The 23,111-nt window shown below is 48.0% G+C and overlaps 1 protein-coding gene across 1 annotated transcript in view; it reads left to right on the plus strand.

The window, feature by feature from the left end:
• LOC144141292 (uncharacterized) overlaps positions 1–23,111 on the plus strand; it is a 173,351-nt gene that overhangs the window by 116,069 nt on the left and 34,171 nt on the right. Inside the window, exons 23-29 of the mRNA XM_077672870.1 lie at positions 4,079–4,314; positions 5,175–5,268; positions 12,274–12,424; positions 13,433–13,504; positions 14,710–14,939; positions 16,410–16,518; positions 20,992–21,023. Of these exons, the coding sequence (XP_077528996.1) occupies positions 4,079–4,314; positions 5,175–5,268; positions 12,274–12,424; positions 13,433–13,504; positions 14,710–14,939; positions 16,410–16,518; positions 20,992–21,023 (924 nt within the window). The remainder of the gene's footprint in view (positions 1–4,078; positions 4,315–5,174; positions 5,269–12,273; positions 12,425–13,432; positions 13,505–14,709; positions 14,940–16,409; positions 16,519–20,991; positions 21,024–23,111) is intronic.

Here is a 23,111-nt window from a genome sequence, read left to right on the forward strand (position 1 = left end):
GGCGGTGAGCGAGCGGCCGCAGGTAGCCGGCCGGCAGGAACAATTCTGTGTGCAGTGCTTCACCCTCGCCACAGCCCTGGGAGAAGTGCGCCCAGCAGAGCTCAACCGGTTCTCCTGGCTGGCCGTAGAAGAAAGCGCAGGGCCAGCGGCAATGTCAATTCCGCTTCACGGCTGTTTGTGCGATCCGCCGGCAGGTGCAGCATCGTCGCCTGCGATGGAGCTATTTGAAACGCTTCTAATGAGTTGACCTTGCATTTTACTACAGTTGAAATTTTCAGTAATGGAAGCCCACAACAGAAAAATTCTTGCAGGAAAGAAATGTTTTTGTGTCTCTAGAGAATTTTTATAAAATTAAATGCATTTGGCATTCCTGAACTATGAGAAGTCCTAAAAGTTAACCGTGCACTGACGAAGGCTTTTGAGGTTGCGACCTGCGACATTTTCTGTGTGTGAGATGAGCACTGGAATAGCTCAAAGATGCTCGTTAAACAATCCCACCAGCAAGCATAGCATACATTTTAGGCAGCACACGGATTGGATTGGGTCAGAGGTAGCAACTGCGCTTCAGCATTTGATGGGAAACCGAAACCATGTTGGTGTGCGTGTATCATTACTAGGGCTGCAGGGCAATCGTAGTTGCACGGTGTCTTGGGTGAAGCATCAGATATTGCAGAGTATTCGCAAACTGCGGACAGCAAAAAAACACAAAAAAGTAATGGGTGCACATAACGGAATGGGCTTTCTGAGTGGATCAAAAGAGGAACTACTGCATAGTAATCCAGTCTGCCCCAACACACACCAAACAGGACGAAGAAAGCAAAGAAGGCAGTTATCTGTTTTTCTCCGTGCAAAGTAAAGGCTGTCCTACTGGGAAATATAAGCGAGGCTTTGGTGTCCATGACATCTCCCCTAGCTGTGCATCACAGCCCTTGTACCCAACTCAGAGTAAGAACACAGTAAGGATGACAGCACAAAAAGGAGAAAAAACAACATGGTGGCAGGCCTTCTACGTTAAGGGAGGTGCCGCAAACTTAACACTTCCCTTCAAGAATGTATATACTTGTGCCATTGGTGGAATTCATTAGAAACTTGTGCGCTGACCTCACCTGTGAACACCGTGCTCTGCATTTGACTAGCCACATAGTGGTACTACCGTATTTACATGATTGTAGGTCAATCCTTTTTTTTCAAATTTGACAATCCAATGTTGGGGGGTCGACTTAGAATCAAAATTGAACCGTCTACTGCTAGTAACAAAAGAAACGAGAAATCGGGGGTGCTACGACGTGGAAAGACAGCTTTGCACCCTCGTTCCCATGGTTATGGTCTACAGTGTGAACCGCATGGGGCGTTTTCTGCTCGCGAAAATGCGCCGCACTGACGCTGCCGTGGATACCACCCGCATGCTGCGCGCTACACGATCGGCAGCGGCAACATGGCGGCATCACCAGCCGTGAAGAAGTGTGCGTAGCTCCAGCGACCACTTCTAACCACTCTTTAAGATATCACCAGAGTCTTTCAATGCTTCTCTGGCCAGAAAACTCCTGGCAAAGTTTCGTACGGGGACAAAGGCGACTGCAAGGGGCGCCACCGCAGATCGGAGGGCATCGGGTGCGGCCGCCGCTGCTCTGTAGCCAGACCGGCAGGCAGGAATGCAGTAGCAGCATGTCTTTTCACACCAAAGTTTTTCGTCACTCACAAAATGATAAGTCCATTTCAGCGGCCCACGACACGTAGAGCGAAAGCGCACTGCTGATAAGGTGCCGAGCGTCCGTTCCCTGCCAAACGCACTCTGACCATTTCCCCGGCTGCCCTCTGATCAACACCAGCGCCGCGGCGCGGCCTCCCTGGGCAGCGCACGAAGCTCTCCCATAGCGTGACGGCGGAGTTCCATGACCAGAAAAGCATTGAAGGACTCTGATATCATTGAAGGCACAAACGAAGGCGTTTGTGCAGGAAAGGAGCTGATAATGTGGTAGAAAACGACACTATAAAGCATCATCTGCTCCGCTAGAGAAAGTGCCTATCAAATAGTCAAAAGGCTGAACCACATGTCGCGCCTCCCCATTGGGGAAAGTCGTCAGGCTCCTCCCACTGCCACTCTCGTCATGCGTCATACCGTAGAAGCTGCCGCACGCACGGAATCGTCGACGCGGGCGTAAAAAAGTTGCCCGTGCAACGCTGACGCGCACGAATCACGTGCAGAAACGCATCGAGAAGTGTGTTATTCGTCCCTTCATTCAATGCGCAGTGCCAACGTATCCCAAATCATATCACATTGTTCAGTACACTTCCGAACATGATGGTAGGAGGTTAGTCGCTCAAAAGTAAATCGCGCGCGGCCGCTTCCGTCAGCCACCATGTTGTTTGTTTTGGTATCGCGCGGCAGTGGCCGCTGCCGGTTGCTTCGATGGTTGTCGTCTCGCAGCGCATGGTTGTTCCAGGTGCTTATACAAAAGCTTATCTTTTTTAACATCTATCGCGCATACCGCGAGCGCACGGCTCTTGTGGGAGGATCGATCATTGATGGTAGAGCCGCCGTGTGGGTTGACGGAAGAGCTTCTCTTTGTCATACAATTTTCTAGGCAGCGTTCGCTTTTTTTTTTTTTTTTTTTTTTTGAGAAATGCAATTTTTGGGGGTCGACCTACATTCGAGTCGACTTACAATTGTGTAAATGTGGTATAGCAAGCAAAAGAAAGTGGAAAAAAGGGGGGACCTTGTGGTGTATATACAGATAAAACAATTGGAAGGCCAGGATAAATTTTCCAGTGGAGTCCCCAGCAGTTAACCTCATTGTGCAGTGAAATGTGTGTTTGCCATGAAAGTAGCTGGTGTCTGTGCACCGTTGAAATCTGCCGTGGTGGGGAATTCCGTGCCTCACCATTCTGCTGCAGTAAAAGGAGCTTGTAGCCTTGATTCTCAGTAGCAGCAGCTGAGCTTCCAGTGTAGCTGAGACACAAAAACACCTATATATCTACAGATACTTCGGTGCACTTCAAAAGTTACCACCACCATGACCACCACCAAGTTCCATGAAGCCCTCAGAGTTCTTAATATAAGCGAGTTATGACACTCCGTTTCACAATCCAGGTGTTCCGAGGACCCCTGCTTTGTTGACTCCGAAGGGTAGGTGTGTTGGCACGAAACCTAGTAGGCGACAAAAACTGAACTTTGCTAAATATTAATGAGACAACTCAATAGTATAAAGCTTGCTTTTCAAATTAGGAAGCATTAAATTAGGTCGTATATACTTACCGTATTTTAATATAAGCCGAGGTTTTTTTCCAAAATCCGTAGTCTCAGTCATACCCTTCCTCTTATTCAAAGTTCAGTATATATATATATATATATATACATATATGGCGATTTTTTTTTACTCTTCAAACTGCGCCCTCACCTTGTAATCGTGACAGCCTTATAATCGAATAAATACGGTATGTTTCGACAGTTTTTTTTTATGCCAACGGCAGCAGCCCCAAGCACTTGAGTGCTACTTCAACTTTCTGCCGACAGATGAGAGGGTATAGTGAACTTCCCCATGCTTGCCCCTGTTTGCCCCCAGTCCAGGGGGGCCAACCGCTGGCCGGCTTTTGATGCATAGGGCCTATGGGGAGTTTTGCAAGGGGTCCTATAGATTGTATTCACTGGCGAGGCTTGCATGCAAACAACAATGTGAGTGCGCCGTTACTGGTTACGTCGGGCTCTGCGGGATGGTACTTGTCCATGCTAAGCACATGATGTGTGTTGGGCGTTCCAAACTCTACCCCACCGAATGCAAAGTAATACCTTAAATCAAATGCGAGTGTGATCTCTGTTGACACCACCATTGAGGATCGGGTTGAAACGGAGCAGACAACGCATGCAGGTGTTTCTTTTTTTCGGCGTGCCTGCGGACGCAGTGGCACAAGCTGCACCACGTTCATGGCACATCGGCCATGTCCGTGGCTGCTTCCAGTGTTGCCACGCGAAGAAATTGACAGCTAAACTTTTCAATGAATGCCACCTGTACTACTGAGCAACTCCGCGGAGCCCTCCTCACTTGAGCTTCCACGTCAAACTGCCTCCCCCCATGTCCAGTCGGCCTGCGGAGTGCCCAGCAGCAGCTGGAGACCCTCCTGCAGTCCCCCCTGGAGGCCTCGGAGGAAGAGCAGCTGCGGGGCTTCTTCGGCGAGCTGGCTGACCCCGTCTGGCTCTCCCAGGCGGCCCTGCACTACCTGCAGTGCGGACAACCCCGCTCCGCCCTGCCCCTCACGACCAGCCTCCACGAGATCTTTCACGAGGGCAGGGCACAGCAGCCGCAGCAGCAGCAGCGAGTGAGCACCTGTGCTTCTCTGTGTTCCTTGTGGCTTTGTCCGTATGCCAGCTGGAATGGAGAAGGAAAGGTACAGTGCAGCAGAGGCTGCAAAAATGCAGCTGAAATGGCACTAAGGGGCAAAAGTTGGGCTACTGTAAAACTTTGTTATAACGAAGCAATTGTAATTCTTGAAATTTCATTTCATAGACACCCATGCATTTAAGACCTCGTTTTAACAAAGGTTTTCCTAGAAATGGGTATAACGAACCTTCGTTTTTTTCGCGTTTACAGACCGTTTTGGTACCCAGGAGGTCATTGTCTTATAGCACGCGACGTTTAACATCGCCTCACGGATGCAGTAATTTAAAACTAGCGCTAGCTAGGGGCCATCAACTCAAGCGCTAAAATGGCTCTTGGGCTCCTGTAGGGTGCCTGAATGTTCCTCCGGACACTCTTTTGGGATGCGGCAGACCTGCTGCCACACTTCTTGGCCACTCACGATGGCAGTGAGGGCGGACTCGATATCGCAGCTGCAGCTGAAAAAGATGTCATTCGCCCGAAGCTGACGTGGCAAAAATCTGTTGAGGACTTTTCTCGTGTGCTGTCTTGCTGTTTTTTTTTTAGTTTGTTTTTCTTGTTTTTTCACGCTGCTGTGACTTTGGGGGGTGAGTACATCCTCTCTTGCATGTAAATTGTCAGTAGAAATGGACATTGGCTCTAAAGAAGTAATTACGACCGCCCCCTTCAACTTCGCCATAATGAGGCTTTACTGTACTTGTGGCACCCAAACACCCTCACTCTTGGATGTTTCGTTTGTTGGTGCGGGTTATGCACGCAGAAAATGCAGTAATTCAAACCTGCTGGTGGCCTTCCTTGCAGCCGTACCCAGCACTGGTGCGCAAGAGGGCCACCGCCACCGTGGAGCTGATGCAGAGCTTCCTGCGCATCGTGCCCTCAGCAGCGTCCAAACAAGGTACCGAAGCGGGGAGAGGCGTGCCCGGTGAGCAGCACTGGTTGTGTCCAGCTGCACGAGTCTGCACGAGAGCTTGAACTCATCATTGGGCACTTTTTGGATGTGGTTTTATTGGCTAAGCTTACCATTGTGCTGCTGAGCTGAAGGACTCGTGTTCGATCCTGGCCGTGGTAACCATCTGTCTGATGGAGGCGAAAGACCAACGGCGCTGTGTTGAGGCTTCCGCAGAGGTTTACGATTCCCAAATGGTAAAAATTGATACGGAGGCCTTCACTATGGTGCACCTCATCGCCCTGGTGCAACTTTAGTGCGTAAAACCCTGAATTTGGATTTTTGATGTGATTTTAGCTGGCCACCCTCATGGCGTTGGTAGGTACTTAGGCTATCTCAGTTGACAAAGTAGGCTGTCATGTCAGCCTTGAAATGACGACAGCTGTGTCATTGTGTTGTAACGACTAACAAGAAGCACAAAACTGTACTCATGGCCGAGAAATCAGGGCGTTGTTACCTGGGGAAGACAGAATTAGCTAGATGGTTACATTCATACAGGCTTCTTGAATGAATGAGCTCTTAAAGGGGCCCTGAAAGGCGTTTTGAGCACACTAAATGAACTAGCGCAGTTGTTAGATTGGGTCGTAAACGTCATCTGTGCCAAGTATTACTCTTTTACGCGCAGCGGAAAGCTTACACTTTTGTTGCAAAGTTTGTCGCTTTTCTGTCACCCTTCCTACATGTTTTTGGACGCCGCCATCTTCACATGTCTACGTCATCGATTCCCAGATGTTCATCATGAGCTAGACATCCTGCTATTGGGCGACTTTTTCACGCACTTCCGGCAAAGAAATGAGTCGTCTGCTCAGCGTCGGCCCGCCGGCTGATCTGCCAGCGTAGTGCCGGAGTGCTTGGACATTTTATGAGAAACGAAACAAGTGTACACAAACGCTTAACCGTTTGTATTGAATGCAACAGGGCCATAACACGACATGAATATTCTCTTACTTGAGTACGTTTCATAAAGAAAGCGTTGAAGCCCCGGGGCACTTCTTTCGTGCAATCGCAGAGAACGCCCTGAGCCGAATGTCCGGATTTGACGCACACCTTTTTATTCGACCTTAAAACAATCCAGAGATGTGTTTCGAACTAACACAACGTCACAACATGCGTTGCAAGTCTGAACAGCGATTGACAGACGATGGGTTGCCTCCTCCTGCCCGTCGTAAATTCGGCCCTCACCTCGCCCGCGGTTTGCGGGGACGAACAGCAAGTCACTTAACTCTGGCGCGCAAGCCGAGATGGCTTTTAGCCACGCACACTGCACATACCACATGCGAGGTTGAGTCGTACGTCGCTCGAGAAAGATAATCCAGACCATGGGAACCACTATCCACCCGCAGAAGCACAGCGTCGCATTTCCTCGCGAAACAAAGGCGTCCGCAACACACACACCATCGCCTCCTGTAATGCCAAACGCATTTCGCACTTCCCAATGGGAGTGAGTGATACCCCTGCAGTGCCCACATGTCGCGAGGTGGGGCCCCGAGCTGAACCGGGATCACGCAACCGTAACTGACTTCTGGGGCGGTTTGTGCCTTGTTGCCAAGGCAACCGATGTTTGAGATCGTCAAAGAAAGGCACTCGCTCCAGCACTAGAAAGCTCAGAGCCGCGCCGGAGCATGTTTTGCCAACGTTGCCGCTCTCCACCACACATCGCCCCAAGCTGAACTGGTCACATGATTGAAGCGTTTTGTGCACGGGTTCTGTATCGGTTTAAAATGTCTTTTTCAAATGCCGCCGGCAGGAATTACCACCGCCGCAAAATAAGACCCGGAACCAGCGGGGCCACATCTGATACGGCGCTTTTTGGATAAACAGTGCGCGGTGCATCAAAGAGAACGAGCACACGATCCTCCCCGTGCGGCTGCGAGTTCGCCGCCGATAAAAAGTCACGTGCCGCCGATAGCAACTGCAGCGTACACCGCGAAAGGGCAAAACCAGGCCGCCGCACACATGCGGCCAGATTTTTCGTTCGCTTTTCCAGCCTTGAGCGGAGTGCGGGATTCATGGTGTCAACAAAGCTTGCCCGTAGCAGACGACAGTCCGAGCAGCGCAATAGCGGAAGTACGTCACCTCTGAGGAGCGCAGCATCATGGGAGGGAAGGCTCGCGCGTCGTAAACAGCGGAGAGTAGTTGAAAGGAGGAGGAAACGCGGCGCAATGATAATGCGCGATTTTTGATTTACGATTTCTCAGCTAATACTCATCGCTTTAACAAAATTCTTGCGGGAGGAGATTGCTAATACATTGCTTTATTTGGTTACATGTACATCCATGCATCGGCGGAAGGTATTTCAGGACCCCTTTAAGGTACACAAGGGGGCTTGGGTAGTTAAAATGTGCCCTTGTCAATTACTAACACATTGCACCACTCGATGTCAGGCCTCTACATAGACAATTGTCAATTACTAACACATTGCACCACTCGATGTCAGGCCTCTACATAGACAATGTTCCCTGTCTTGAAGGGACACTGAAGTGGTTTGTAAACATTGTGAGATTGATAGTGTAAATTGTAGTCTGGAGTCTCTAGGCCATGCTTTGACCACTCTCGCTGCGTTTATGCAACTTTATTCAGTAGAAAAATCAATTCGAAAATGCTGTCCTCCTCTCTGCATCCTCCTTGCCGATTTGCTGTGATGTTTTGTATGTCGTCAAAACGAGATGGCTTGGCTTGACTGCGGTGATGCATGGTTCGCCGACCATCCGGCAGAATAAGTTGGCCCAGCGTTTAGTCGGCCGGCCACCAACGGGTTGTTGCAATTTGTTTGCTCAGTTGAAACTAAGCCGTGACACGTCCAACTCGCTCCACACAAATGCACATGCGACGCTTTGCTGACTGACTGGTATGCTAGTAGAAAAATCTAACGCCTATTGAAGGCGAGGGAGTGGAGGTTGAGCAGTTTCTCGTGGCTTGTGGAGAGCCATGCTGCGCATGGTCACGGCACACAGCTAGCGCACCAGAGCTGCTGCCGCCACCGCTGCAATTGGATTGGATTGAATTGGAAATCGTTTTAGCAGCAGTAAGCATGATAATCAAGCTAATCCTAGACAACCAGCAAAGCTAAGAATAACCAGCTGAACCTTAGCTCACGCTGCGTATATCCTGGCATAGCCGAGCTAAGCCACTGCTATTTTTTCTGTGCAGGGTGAACTAGCACAGCGGTCAGCAGCACGACCGCCCATTTGCAACCGCTTTTCTGCCTAACGAATGCAGTTGCTAGAGATGAGATATTTGGGGGAATTTTGGGGGATGCTTACTGCACGAGCATTATTCAAGAAATAGTTATCTAAGCTATGCTTCGAATGCTAAAACTAAATAAAAATGTGAACAGGCTATACGATATATACTTTCTATTTCCACTCGTGACAGCGCTGCCTTATGGCAGAGTGGTCTGGTGGGTTAGGTCCATTGTTTTGCAATTTGCAAGTTCGAATCTCGATAGCGCATGCTTTTTGAAGTTGATTCATTTATTTTGGGGCAATGTTTTCTATACTGAATTTTTCTTTTTTGTGCTGTAACATTCATTCCTTCACAAACAAGTTCACAAAACGCGTGCAACTGACACTGACACGCTGGCGAATTCTCTTGGGCGTGATGTTTCCATGAGCACCGGCTGCTTGTGGGCAGTCTCAAATCAGCTGACCCTTGGCCTGGGGCAAACACGCTTTTTACGATACAGGCATGAGGGAAGCAAGCTCCAAAGACGGGGGAACATCACAAACATCACAACATGTGTTGCAAGTCCGAACCGCGATTGACAGACGATGGGTTGCCGCCTCCTGCCCCTCGTAAATTCGGCACTCACCTCGCGCGCGGTTTGCGGGGACGAACAGCAAGTCACTTTACTCTGGCGCACAAGCCGAGATGGCTTTTAGCCACGCACACTGCACATACCCCATGCGAGGTTGAGTCGTATACGCCGCTTGAGAAAGATAATCCAGACCATGGGAAGCACTATCCATCCGCAGAAGCACACGTCGCATTTCATCGCGAAACAAAGGCGTCCACAACACACACACCGTCGCCTCCTGTAATACCAAACGCATCTCGCACTTCCAAATAGGAGTGAGTAGTATGCTTGCAGTGCCCATATGCCGCGAGGTGGGGCCCCAAGCTGAACCGGGATCACGCAACCGTAACTGACTTCTAGAGCGGTTTGTGCCTTGTTGCCAGGACAACTGATGTTTGATATTGTCAAAGAAATGGTGCTCGCTCCAGCGCTAGAAAGCTCAGAGCCGCGGTGGAGCATGTTTTGCCAACGTTGCCGCTCCCCACCATGCGTCGCCCCAAGCTGAACTGGAGTTTTGTGCACGGGTTCTGTAGCGGTTTAAACTGTCTTTTTCACATGCCGCCGGCAGGAATTACCACCGCCACAAAATAAGACCCGGCACCAGCGGGGCCACATCTGATACGGCGCTTTTTGGATACACAGTGCGCTGTGCATCCAAGGGAGCGAGCGCAGGATCCTCCCCGTGCGGCTGCGAGTTCGCCGCCGATAATAAGTCGCGTGCCGCCGATAGCAAAGTTCTGCAGCAACGTGCACCGCGAAAGGGCAAGGCCAGGCCGCCGCACACATGAGGCCAGATTTTTCGTTCACTTTTCCAGCCTTGAGCGGAGTGCGAGATTCATGGTGTCAACAAAGCTTGCCCGTAGCAGACGGCTGTGTGAGCAGCGCAATAGCGGAAGTACGTCACCACCGGGGAGCGCAGCATCATGGGAGGGAAGGCTCACTCGCCGTCAACAGCGGAGAGTACGTTGAAAGGAGGAGGAAACGCGGCGCGACGATAATGCGCGGTTTTTAATTTCCGATTTCTCAGCTAATACTCATCGCTTAAACAAAATTCTTGCGGGAGGAGATTGCTAATACATTGCTTTATTTGGTTACATGTACATCCACGCATCGGCGGAAGGTATTTCAGGACCCCTTTAAGCATCTGAGGTGACACGAAGGGCGTTCATCTACTGCATGTGCCTTGGCTAGTTATTGTTACGATTCCAAGCCGTGCTGCTAGGCTCATCTGACGCATTTAACAGCCGACAACATGGTAGAAGCGTGGTGTGCTGATTACTGAGATATTGAGAATTCCCAGGCAACAATAACGTCGGATGTTAGGCAAGTTGTTTCACAGGCCAAAGACCGAAACTGGTTTGAATTCTAATCTTGTACATTGTCCAATCTCAGTAGCACCCCATATAGATGCCACTGCTTTAGTTGGCGCTGCTGCTAAAGACCGCGCATGGTAGTTTTTCTTCTTTCAGGCTTTATAAAATAAATATACCACCTGATCGACCGGTAAACGATAAAAAGTGTGTTTATTTGAGCCAGTCTACGTAGTGCAAGCAAAAACAGGAGCTTGACAAATTCACTACAGTGTCCCTTTAAAGCAGTGAATGAAGCCCAAATGTTTTCTTAGAATTGAGTTGCCTGTCATGTCCAATGGGCTGTCTGAGTGGTCTGCTCCGTTTTCTGTGGCTCTTGATTAGCGTAATAACGGCGTCAGTGCATCGATGGCAGTTTTGCTGCTAGGTTCCTCTGCAAGCGCCTGGCAGGATGCCGATTGTGTCTTCTGGCCGTCCGCTGTGGTGGCTCAGTGGCTAAGGCATTGTGCTGCTGAGCCCAAAGACTCAGGTTCAACTGCGGCTGCGGTGGCTGCTTTCCTGGTAGAGGTGAAAAGCAAAAACACCTGTGTGTCGAGATTTCGGCGCACGTTGAAGACCCACTGGTTGTTGAAATTAATCTGGGGCCCTCTACTACGGCGCGCCTCATAGCCAAGGTGTTGCTTTGGCGCATTAAACCCCACAATCAATCAGTTGTATCTTCTGGCCAAGGCACTCATTAATGGACTCTGGTCTTCTACCCGAACTAGCATGCAAAGCTGGGTGAGTTGTCCTGTTCTTTGCCCCGTTTTCTTCCATGGATCCCTACTTGAGCTGCATACTCTGCTGTTACAATCTTGAGGTGGCTGCTGTCCCTGTAGCTGCCTATGTTGCAGTCTACTGAGGGTACCGATTGGACTGTGCCCATCATGGATTACAGTTGTACCCTTTATGAGAGACATGTACCGGGGAGCAGTTATATGAAAGGTCTATGAAAGCAGGGAACCTTGTTTTCACTAACTGATCAACCCCTAGTTCGACGTGGGCACTGTAAGAATGAAATAAGTTAAATAGAATGCTACAGCATGATGCAGAATGTTTGTTCTAATTTATGTTTGGCCCCCCAGAATTTATGAAATAGTTCTGAATCTTGGTTTGCTTCATTACTATAATTACAGTTTTCTACAACAGCATCTACGAGCTTTCTCTTCTTCCATTGTTTGCGGAAGATGAATCGTAGATGCCGAGTTCACAAGCCTGATCAATAGCCCAGAGCGCACAGCTTCTTCCGCTGTGTGCTCTGGCTATTCATCACGCTTGCAGGAATCAACATCTGTGATGCTTTTTTTTAGGGGGGCTATGCGATTGGGAGAGCCCACTGCACCACTCCTTGTATTCCTGGCTTGCGCATAAGCTCGCATGTGAGGTCGTACTCGTACACATGGCAGTACGCTTTAACCACTTCTGTACATTGCATTTCCGTTGGCAGGGCTTCGTGTCATCGTTTCATAGCTGACTGGGCCACTGTGTATTTGCTGAAGTTATAATAAATAGCGACTGCGGGTGTCTGTCATCCCCTTTGATTCCACAATGGACGCAACTGCAGTTAATGACCGGTGGCACCGCATCTAACGTTAAAATGTTTGTTACAAGCAAGATTGTGGACCAAAATTCAAGGATAACTTGTCTTTTACAACCAACTATCTTCTACATCTGATGTCTGTTATAAAAGAGGTCAATTTAATGGGTAAGATAGGGCGGCCATCTATGTGGGTGAGTAGTGTCTCTTACATCCATGCCTCTTATAATAAGGTTTAACTGTACCCGACTGGTGTGTTCCGCTGTCTGCAGACCTGCCGGTACATTTACTGGAGGGCACGGCGTTGGCACAGAGGCAGCGCAGAGGCACCACTCTCAGGCTGGTGCCCGGGGGTGACGCAACTGGGCCATCCACAAAGCTTCCTGGGTACCGGGCTTCAGCCCTGCCTCGTTCTCCCAGCGAGTCAGTTCCCAAACGAGGCACATCTAGGCCTTTTTCTTTTTTCACGTGCTAAGTACCAGTTGCTAATCGTGGGCTACGTGAATCTAAGTACACGTGCCCCTTTCAACATTAAGATATAATGAAACACCTCCTATAGGCCATTTACAGCGCGGCATATGGCTGGCTTTCTAGGATGAGTTTCTCACCGTGGCCTTCGCTGGTGCCCGAGCACATCTGCAAGTGCCGGGGCGCGGCTTCATAAGTGAATTTGACCATTTTTTCGGGTGTTGCTATGAATAGGGAGTTGGCGGCCAACTTGGTAGGGTGCGCCAATGGTCAGAGATTACGTAATCGCAAAAATTTCACATATACTTTGCTGGAGTGCTGTTCCAATTTGCGTCCATCGCCTAGTTCCTGTTTCCTCCAACATAAAGGTGTACTATGGACCCTGGTGATACTATGAACCCTGGTGGATGCAATAAGAGAATCTGCTTTTTGATGCACCACTTGGAACTAATTTTACAGCTCATTAAACTTTGGTGGCACCAGTGGCAAGGAGCCATTTCGAATGCCCATTTCAAACACCAAAGTTTAAAGCTAAAATCAGTTTCAAGCGGTGCATCAAAAAGCCAATTCTCTTATTGCATTCACCAGGGTTCACAGTAAAAGAAAATATACAGATTAGAGTTCTGACTAAACACTGTTTCGTCTATTGTTCCTCCAGAAATGGCTAATTGTCTCTAATTATCTTGAAAATTAATTGACTGACTCAAAAAATAATGGCTCATCTGAAATCAGTGGGGAAAAGGCAGCAAAACTGACAAGTTTCACAGGGTTTACTTAACAATTAAAGGAAGCTATTTTAAGAGCAGTGCCCCCCTTAAGGCCTCTGCGTTGGTCCACGATTCTGCAGATTTTGCACAGGACGATTGTTCAGCCTCACTATTAGAGGGGCACCATTTCTCTTACCTTCACTTCAAACTGTTTGCATGCATTTTCTGAAGTCCCTTCCTTTGAAAATCTTTCCAGGCCAACGACAGACGAACAGCGCAGTGCAAGTTCTTCCTTTAGTGAAGAACGACGTCGCAGCCTCCTGAATAGGTGAGTCTGTCTGCCTGGCCTGCCAAGTGTTCTGTATTTGTGTTCCTTCATGTTTGGGGTTTGTAACTTCCACAGCCCAGCCCTCAAAGAATTGGGGGCCATTTTTAGAATTTTAAACGTTAGATCAGTCCTTCATTTGAAGTGGGAAGTGTGAAATCTGGAAAATTTCAAACGCCCATTGTGAACACTGCAGTGCTGTTGGGAATGCTCTGCACGAATTCATTAGAGTTGTGCTAGGTGAGAAATGCGATACAAGCACATGCTTCATTCTTGGATAAGAGAGATGATAGTTGTGTGTGGCCTCACACTGGAAAACGAAAGGTGAGCAGTACATAGATGCTTTTTAAGGGGGTCAGACTGGTCTTAGACCTATATTTTTTATTTGCTAACCAATTTTAATGAACCTGCACGGCACTATACAGTTTTTTGTGCTGATTTCAAATCTGTTGTTTTTGCAATATATATTTTGCAATATATTTTTGCAATTTCATTATTTTTGAGATGATTGATTGCCATTATTTCGGTTCACAATTACAAAATAACAACTCCACGCAGAATGGTAATTACCCCGTGGCTAGGCAAGCAAATCACTAAAGAATGCAACGTTGGAAGAACATTTTTGATTTAGCTATTTTTGGTCATTTTACAGCACACTGAACTTCACTCTTCCTGTCCTCTGCCTGAAATGGCTCACAGGTGGTGTCAATTGAACTCAATAATTTTCCAAAGCCTCCATTTGAAAAATTTGTTTCCAACATTGTATACTCCACACATTTAGGTACCATAAGCAAAAAAAAAAAACAAAAATTACAGTTGTACCTGCTCTTGGTGCCGAGATATTCTTGGGCAAAATGCTAACTTCACGTTGCAAGAAAAGTGCCGTTTCACCATTGAATTCTGAGCGAACTGAGCTGTAGAGTACACTTTAAAATGCCATTTACAGTAAGATACATTTCCTGAGGAAATGTGGAGACTGATAGAAAAATGGCTGTGGATGCTGAAAATGCCATGTTTCAGAAAACGATTTTTTGACAGTTTTTCTGCCCCAAAGACCAATCTGCCTCCCTCTTATGTTCTGTGACGGTATATAGTATGCTGCATTATTGGCACATGTCATTGGTTGACGCCGCCTGTGCTTTGTGCTTGAACAGCAGCCCCTGGCCAACCGAGAGAACATACTCGTGTGCGACCCGCGCCAATTGCAGGCTGGAAGCGGAGGCCCTGTCCATCCTTCACATTCCGGTAGTCCGCCCCTGGCAGCCCCGAGCAAGGGCGGAGTCCGACGCTGCGGTTCCCGCCTCATTGACCACGCCTCCATCCATGCTGAAGCGGAGGGCGGTGGCTGTGCCGCCCTTGGCCTCCACGCCTACTCCGATGGAGGAAGGGGACACGCCCCCAACTCCCCCATTAGTCGATGGCATCGTCCCAACATCAGGTGACTAAGGACGCAGTTAAAGGGGCCACCAACACGAAATTAAAAGCGTGATTCAATAAACGAAAATTTGAGTGTCGATAACAATGGTGCCGATTTTATCGCAAAATTTAAACAAATAAGGGACATAGGTATTAAAGAAAACGTATGAAACAGTGGCAACTCCCCCGCCACTTCCGGTGGTTTATCTATGACATCACAGTGTCTTGAGAATAGGCAATTGCAGTGGAGCCTCTAGTTCTTTTTGATTGTATCACTTGAATGACAGCATGAGTTAACCCACTGATAACCATGCTTTTAGTGCTGGCCTCTGTTGCATCACTCCTGCCCATATTGCATCTCTGTAGGGGGAAATTTTGAAGTCTTTGAACATTTGTTTCATTTTTACAGTTGAAAAAGCACTTTTTGTGGCTGGAATAGACCTGAGTTACTAAAGGCTTGTTTTTTCAAAGGGAGCAAAGTTGTGCATATTTTGTCCTCACGAGCTCCTCAAAGTTTCGCACAATACAGGGGCTTAAGAAGAACTCGGTGGGGTGTACAGGCTTTTTTAAAATACCAAGCATTTTTACGCATACCTCGGCAGGTTTCTTCATTTTTGAGGTGTGTAGCCTCTATTTTCTGTTTAAAGAATGAATGGAAGGAAAAACTTTACCATCCCATCCTCATGAAAGCTTAGAGAAGCACGAAGGCTTTCTAACATCGAAATTGCCTTCGCTGGAAGTGCATCCAATCAATCGTCAAACATTCACAAACCAAAATTGAAAACGAGAAACAAACCCATGCAACGATTTTTCACGCACCAAGTAAACGCATCGACGAACGATCTAAATGGGTACCAATGCGGGGTTTATGGTGCTCCTTCTTTATGATCGGTGCGTGTATTTTCTTATCTAGAGCCGTTATCTTTTTCACGAGTTTCAAAAAACCACTTTCACAGAATGGAAGCCCAATTTCACACATATGAGAGAACCAGTCTATGGGGAAAGTGCGTTTAGTTTCTTGACAGAACACCATCAGTTCCACAGAGAAAGCTTTTGCTTAAAAAAACCAAAAATTCTCCGCTATCTAGTGTTCAAAGATTAGAGTACAACGCACGACCTTACTTTGTACTGCTTGCTAGGTGAGTCATTTCTGCAAATCTAGCTGCAGGCAAATTGTGAAACAGGGACTGTGCTGCCTGTTTGCCAAGACAGGTTATCCAGAGGGCCTTAAAAATGTGTCCAGAATCAGTCTTGTTCACGAGTTGATGTGAAAATTACTGACGGCTATGGGGAAACTGATGCAACTTGCATAGTTGCCAAGAGCTGATGAGCATTAAAAGTGATAAATTTTTGCTGCCACGAGGCTGGTTTGATTTGCGCCACATCAAAAATGGGGTGGCAGGAAGATGTCTGCGTGGACTTGACACTTTGTTTAGGTGAACCTCGTATTGCCCCGACTGCTTGTTTATTTTTATTTTTTGCGTGCTTGCAGCAAAACCACCCCGTCGAAGGCTGAGGTTTTCCATTTCTGACTCATCGCTCTCGGAGACTGGGCAAGTAGTGAATTCTCCGTGTGGAATCTGGGCACACCAGTTGATGCTGTACGTAAACGTTACCGTATTTCCGCATGTATAACCTGCCCCTGTACATAATCTGCACCCGTACTTTCAGACCGCCGGGAAAGAAAACAATGTCCTCTTGTATTGCCCGCACATTTCAAACAGGAAAGGCTGCACCAAAGCTACTGCTCAAGCAACACATCACATACTATGTAGACAGAAAAATTGTAATATTAGCAAGTAGAATACACTGACTGCAATAAAATTTAGTTAGGGTGCGCTCGTCCTTCTTTTTTCTTCCTCGTCTTTGTATGTTTTGCGCAATCACTGCCATGGAAGGCTTAGTCAGTGTTACTGCGTAGTAGCTTCATGTCACCATGCGCATTGCCGTGAAGCTGCACTAAAGGAAAAACCCTGCGTATCATCCGCACCCCTACTTTGCCACTGATATTCCATATTTTTGGTGTGGGTTATACGCGCGAAAATACGGTATACTCGGGGCAAATTTTCATCACAGTTTGAAATTGTTTGGCTTGCAACAATGAAAGTTTTCTCGCGCCCTTATCCACCTTTTGAGCATTCCTTATGATTGGACCATTGAGCCTGCACATTGTTTATTTTGTCTGGTATTTTTTTTTTTTTTTTCCCATACCTCCCTAAATGATTTTGCCACAGGAACTCAGTGAATTACCCTCCCAGATCTGCTTCCCCTTGCCTTTGTACACAGCATGATGGCTTGTTGTCTCAATGTTTTGTTCTCCAAAAAGAAGAATGCACCGAGGGGTTTTGGCAATGCATTTAGATGGCTGCCTTATATACTCGCATAGAGGTTGCACTTTTCTTCACATTTTTAATGCCTTAAAAGGCTCTTGATCCGATGAACAGGGTGCAAGTTATAGATGGTTTCTGCTATCGTTATACAGTCGAACCTCGTTATAGTGAAGTACCGTATAATGCGGAATATAGGTCGAGGCGGAATATAGGTCGACCCCCTTACCTTGTAGCCGAAAAATGCAAAAAAATAATAATTAGGTACCAACCATTGTTTTATTGAGACTATAACTTGTTTCGTCTCAGATTACTCATTTAAAACTGTCTGAAGTATCGTCGGACGACTGCTTCTGGCTCGCTGTCGCCCACAAAGCAGGTCGTCCTCGGTGCAGTCCAGGGAATTGCTTATGCAGCACTTCTTAAACACTCGCAAGACGATGTCATCGTGAAGCGAGCGCAAAGCATGGGACACTCGTGTGCAGACCGGAGCGACCGCTAGTCTGTGCAGGCGGTCAGCAAACGTCTTGGGGTATCTATTCGTAGAGACATCGCACGACGCTAGCAGACAAAATTTGTCCATTTGCACAGCAGCACAGGTGCACAGAGCAGCGCCCGTGAAACGAGGCCTTCCGAGCGTTGCATACTGAGAGCTGCCCCTTCAGCTAACGCCGCTAGCAACACTTTTGGTGATACCGAACTGGCGCAAGGCGGACACGTCATTGGCCTTGGAAAACCCCCAACTTTTCTTTTAAAAGCTGCTGTAAACTGGCAAGCAAGAAGAAAATTGCATGCACACATTCGCCGACAGCGAGAGAGCAACAAAACAAAGATGGCGTCGCGTCCGATTGATGGTGGTGGCGATGGTGCCTTCGGGGTTTGGATGAGCTCGATGGGCTGCCAGGTCGCCAGATGACAACTGCCAGTGACTGCAATATAGGTCGAGGGGTGACTTTTCGGCAAATTTTTCTGTAAAAAATCTCGACCTATATTCCGCATTATACGGTAGTATCGATACTGTAATTTACTTCGTTATATCCAATATTCATTGTAACAGTAGAGCTAAAAATTGGTTCAAACTTATTGGTAATATGGCTCCCACTGAAATCCTCGATACAAAAATGCATTATATTAATCTTCGAATTTACTACAGTAGAATCTCGATGATACGAATCTCGCGGGACCGGGAAAAATATTCGTATCATCCGAAATTCGTATGAACCAACACAGACCAAAAAATTGAGCGCTGAAAAAAGTTTTTGTTTATTTCTTTTCTTACTTTCGCGTGAACAAATTCGTGATTTTTTCTGCTTTTTTTAAACTCCCACGTCACAAAGAAGTCCTTTCTGGAGCGCGTAACACGCGCTTCGCCTAGCTTCGCGCTTGTCTCCTCACTCCCGGTGTCCAAGCTCGCTACACGCCGCAACAGTCAAGCGTGAACCGCATGGTGCGTTTTTGCACGCGATTCGCACGCCTCGGCTTTGCGCGCGCTGTATTTTCAAGGCCGCATTGACGATTTCGCACCCGCGGTATCTCCTACCGTGGTCAGAAAAAGACGCTGACGACTTGCGAAACGCTTGAGACAGCCCGCTGGCTCCGCCCGAGATGTTTAGGCTTAGCACTCCGGCAGATATTTTATGGGCGCTTTCACTAGCGGCGCGGATGGTGTTTTATAGTACCGTTTTCGCCAACGTTATCAGCTCCTTTACTGCACAAGATACTTCGTGTCTGCCTTGAGCGGCATTTTAAAGAGCGGCTAGAAGCAGTCGCTCAAGCGGCCGTGCCACTTCGCGTCCGAAGCCGCCGCCATGTTGCCGCCGCCGGCCGCGGCGCGCGCAGCGTGCGAGAGGTTTCGCGGCGCGCATGGGGCGTGCGGGGCGCGTTTTCGCGAGCAGAAAACAACAGCCCGGCCGTTTCTGGAGAAAAAAGAGTGACAAATGGGGAGAGTGAGCCGTCACTTGCTTGTTCGGCAGTCAGGTGCCTCGCCGGCTCGTTCGTATCATCCGCCGGGCCGCGCAGGTCCGTTCGTAACAGCCGAAATTTTTCCCATTGCAAACAATGCAATTTTGCCGGGACTTTTCAGAAATTCGTATCATCCCGAAATTCGTATCACCCAGAATCGTATCATCGAGATTTTACTGTATGAACAAGGTAGCCCTTATCTTTCTGCTTGTGTCATTTCGAGCTTCTTAGTGAACCAGAACATGACATGGAAAATTACAACAGACCAAAGTTCACTTGACAAAACAGGCCGGCGTTCGTATTTTTTTTTTCAAGGAAAGATGTGATCTTTGTCTAGTTGCTATTCACAGCACTGAGCAGGATTTTTCTGCATTGTCCACCCACGAATAAAGCGGCCTTTTCTACTTCTGCAGTTTCGGACACCGGGAGTTTTCCCAAGTGGCTTCTCAGGCTCCTGGTCACATATTTCTTTCTTAAATCCAATAGCGCGTGCGGATCTCCTAGTTTCACTTTCATTATAAAAGAACAAGTGTCACTGAAATAAAGCGAGACCAACCAAAGCTCATATTTAGTTCGCCTTAGCCGATAATACAGCTGAACCTCGTTATAAGAGACACTGATGTAAGAGACAAATGGGTATAAGAGACACTATTGACCCACATGGTTGGCTGCCCTATCTTTCCCATTAAATCGACCTCTTTTATAACAGACATCGGATGTAGAAGATTGGTTATAAGAGACAAGTCATCCTTGAACTTTAATCAATAATCTCACTTGTAATAGCCATTTTAACTTCAGACGCAGTGCCACCAGTCACTAATTGCAGTTGCTTCCATCCTGGAAGCACAGGTGGATGACAGACGCCTGCAGTCGCTATTTATTATAACTTCAGCAAACACACAGTGGTTCAGTCAGCTATGAAATGACGATGAGAAGCCCTGCCAATGGAAATGCAACTTACAGAAGTGGGTGAAGCTTACTGCCATCCATTGGATGGAGCGCGATCGCACATGCGGGTTCTCCCACTGGCATAGCTCCCAATCAAAAAGCATCGCAGATGTTGAGTCCTGCAAGCATAATGAATAGCCTGAGCACACAGCGGAAGAAGCTGTGCGCTCCGCCTATTCATCAGGCTTGTGAACTCAACATGTACGATTCATCTTCCACAAACGAGGAAAGAAAAAAAAGCTTGCAGAATCGGTTGTAAAATATACAGTGTAAATACAGTCATGAAGCAAACAAAGATTCAGAACTGTTTCATAAATTCTGGGGGCCACACATAAATTAGAATGAATCTTTTGAAACATGCTGTAGCATTCTTTTGAGCTTGTTTTAGTCATAGGGTGCCCACATTGAACTAGGGTCTTATTAGTAAGTGAAAACATGGTACCCTGCTTATAAGAGACATCTCGTATAAGAGACAGAAACTGCTCCCCGGTACGTGTCTCTTATAAAGGGGTTCAACTGTAGTGCTTGTTTTAAAACGAGGCTCAACTGTATTGCAGCTAAGTAAATGGTACGTGATCCCTGGTTACATGTAACTCTCAAATCTTCAAAGCAAAGCTTCTTTTCGCTTTCTGATTCTGTAATCTCGGCTTAGCAAAATTTGCTTCCATCCAGTTGGAAATTCGAAAAATAAAATAAAATGAGACACAGCAACTGGATTGAAACAGGAAGGGTATTGGAAGGGAAACATGCGAGTTGTTATTGGGCATCTGCGTGAACTAGCAGGTTCTGTTCTAATTTGGTGCGTCTTTGCAAGCTTATTGAACTTTTTTCTTGCAGAGCTGACCACGACTCGAGCACAGCCACTACATGTAAGTGTCAGAACTAGGCTTGCTTCGATGTCTGCTTGCATTTTGGCATGTTTCTGTTTTTTTTTTGCCCCCACCCTCTTGTGTTGTGTTAAATGGCTCGTGGACGATTTTGACGGCGCCTAAACCTGGGGGGCTTGCCTGCAGTTCAGCCCCCTCAAGACGGTTTCCAACTGTCGTTTTGGGCTGGATGGGAGGCTTGTGTATAACCGCAGAGGGCAAATGGTAATTTTCTTGCGTTGCGTGAAAATATTCGATGAATTTCGTGGTTCAAAAGCTTACGGCCCTAGTCCACTAGCACTCGCCTTGAAAGACCCCTGCAATGCTTCTTTGCCAGGTACTTGTGCCAGGAAAATGCACATTTTCCCACGCGATCTTGTTGCAGTTTAGGTGTGTTGCCAGAATTCTTTTGCCCTTCTGTGCTTATTGTTCCCAGCCAGAGTTCAACATTCATGTTATAGAAATCTCGTGAATTTGCAGTTGCCAGACACCATTATTGCCTAGGACAATGGTAGGCTGCCATTCATTGTCCCTGAAGAAGAAAGTGTATGACAGCTGCATCTTACCAGTACTCACCTACGGGGCAGAAACTTGGAGGCTCACTAAGAGCGTTCAACTTAAATTGAGCACGACTCAGCGAGCAATGGAATGAAAGATGGTGGGTGTAACATTAAGGGACAAGACGAGAGCGGAGTGGATCAGGGAGCAAACGCGTGTTAGGGACGCATTAGTGGAAATTAAGAAGAAATCAGGGTGTCTAGCGACCAGGAAAAGTCAGGGAATTTTGAGTCACCGGGAAAAGTCAGGAAATTGTCAGGGAATTTATCAGTCAAGTAGTACCAGTCAGGGAGAACCCCTTCAGGGCCTGCCCACACAGTTTTAGAATAGGGGAAACCAGTGTTGGAGGCTCCCAAGAAGTTACCGAACGCAACATGTTCGCGCACGACCAAAACGTGAACCGCATGAAACGTTTTCTGGTTTTTCTGCAAGCGAAAACGCGCTGACGCCGCCGCGGAAACCACCCGCACAGTTCGTGCCGAGCGGCAGGCGCCGGCAACATGGCGGCAGCACCGGCCGCGGAGTAGTGCGGTAGCTCTAACGACTGCTTCTAACCGCTCTTTAAAATGCTACTCAAGGCACAAACGCACTTGCTTGTGCAGGAAAGGAGCGACCGCAGGCATGAAATTGTCGACGCGGCCGTGAAAATACCGCGCATGAATCGCATGCAGAAACTCGCCGTGCGGGTCACGCAGCTCGCAGCTGGCTTAGGTTGTTGGGTGCACTTGCACGGAGGGATGATGTAGGTGGTGCCCAAATCGCTCGCACAATGCACTTTTTTTTTTCAGCGAATTTTAGAAGGCAACGCTTTTTGGGAGCTAATCTTGAAAGAACTTTCCTATGACATCAGGAGCCAGAATTACATGATCAAAAAGGAACAGGACATGGTTTAGCGTGAACCGCATGGGGCGTTTTCTGCTCGCGAAAACGCGCCGCGCACGTCACAAGCGCGCTGACGCTGCCGCTGAACCACCCGCCATGCCACCCGCACGCTGCGCATGGTGCTGCCGGCAGCGGCAACATGGCGGCGGCAACATGGCGGCGGCCTCGACCGCGCAGTGGTGACGGTAGCTCGAGCGACCGCTTTTAAGCACTCTCTAAAATGCCGCACAAGGCACACACAAAGTTGCTTGTGAGGTAAAGGAGCTTATAACGTGGGGGAAAACGGTACTATAAAACATCATCCGTGCCGCTAGTGAAAGCGCCCATGCAATACCTGCCGGGGTGGTAAGCCTAAACATCTCTGGCGGAGCCAGCTGGCTGTCTCGAGAGCTTCGAAACTGCCGCCATGAGGCGCGCCGCTCCCTATTGGCGCAAGTCGTCAGGCTCCTCCCACTGACGTGCGCGGCGCGCATAATTTTCTGAGCGAGCCAGAAGCTGCCGCGCGCGCGAATCGTTGACACGGGCGTCAAAAAATCGCAAGCGCAAGGCCGACGCTCCCGAATCGCGTGCAAAACGCACCATGCGATTCATGTTGCATGTCGAGCCAGGACAATCAAGAAAAAAAGCAAAAAGTGCTCGCTGAAGCGCAAC

Source organism: Haemaphysalis longicornis, unplaced genomic scaffold (assembly GCF_048455015.1).
Source record: "Haemaphysalis longicornis isolate Haplotype H1 unplaced genomic scaffold, Haemaphysalis longicornis Haplotype H1 scaffold_1, whole genome shotgun sequence".
Classification (NCBI taxonomy): domain Eukaryota; kingdom Metazoa; phylum Arthropoda; class Arachnida; order Ixodida; family Ixodidae; genus Haemaphysalis; species Haemaphysalis longicornis.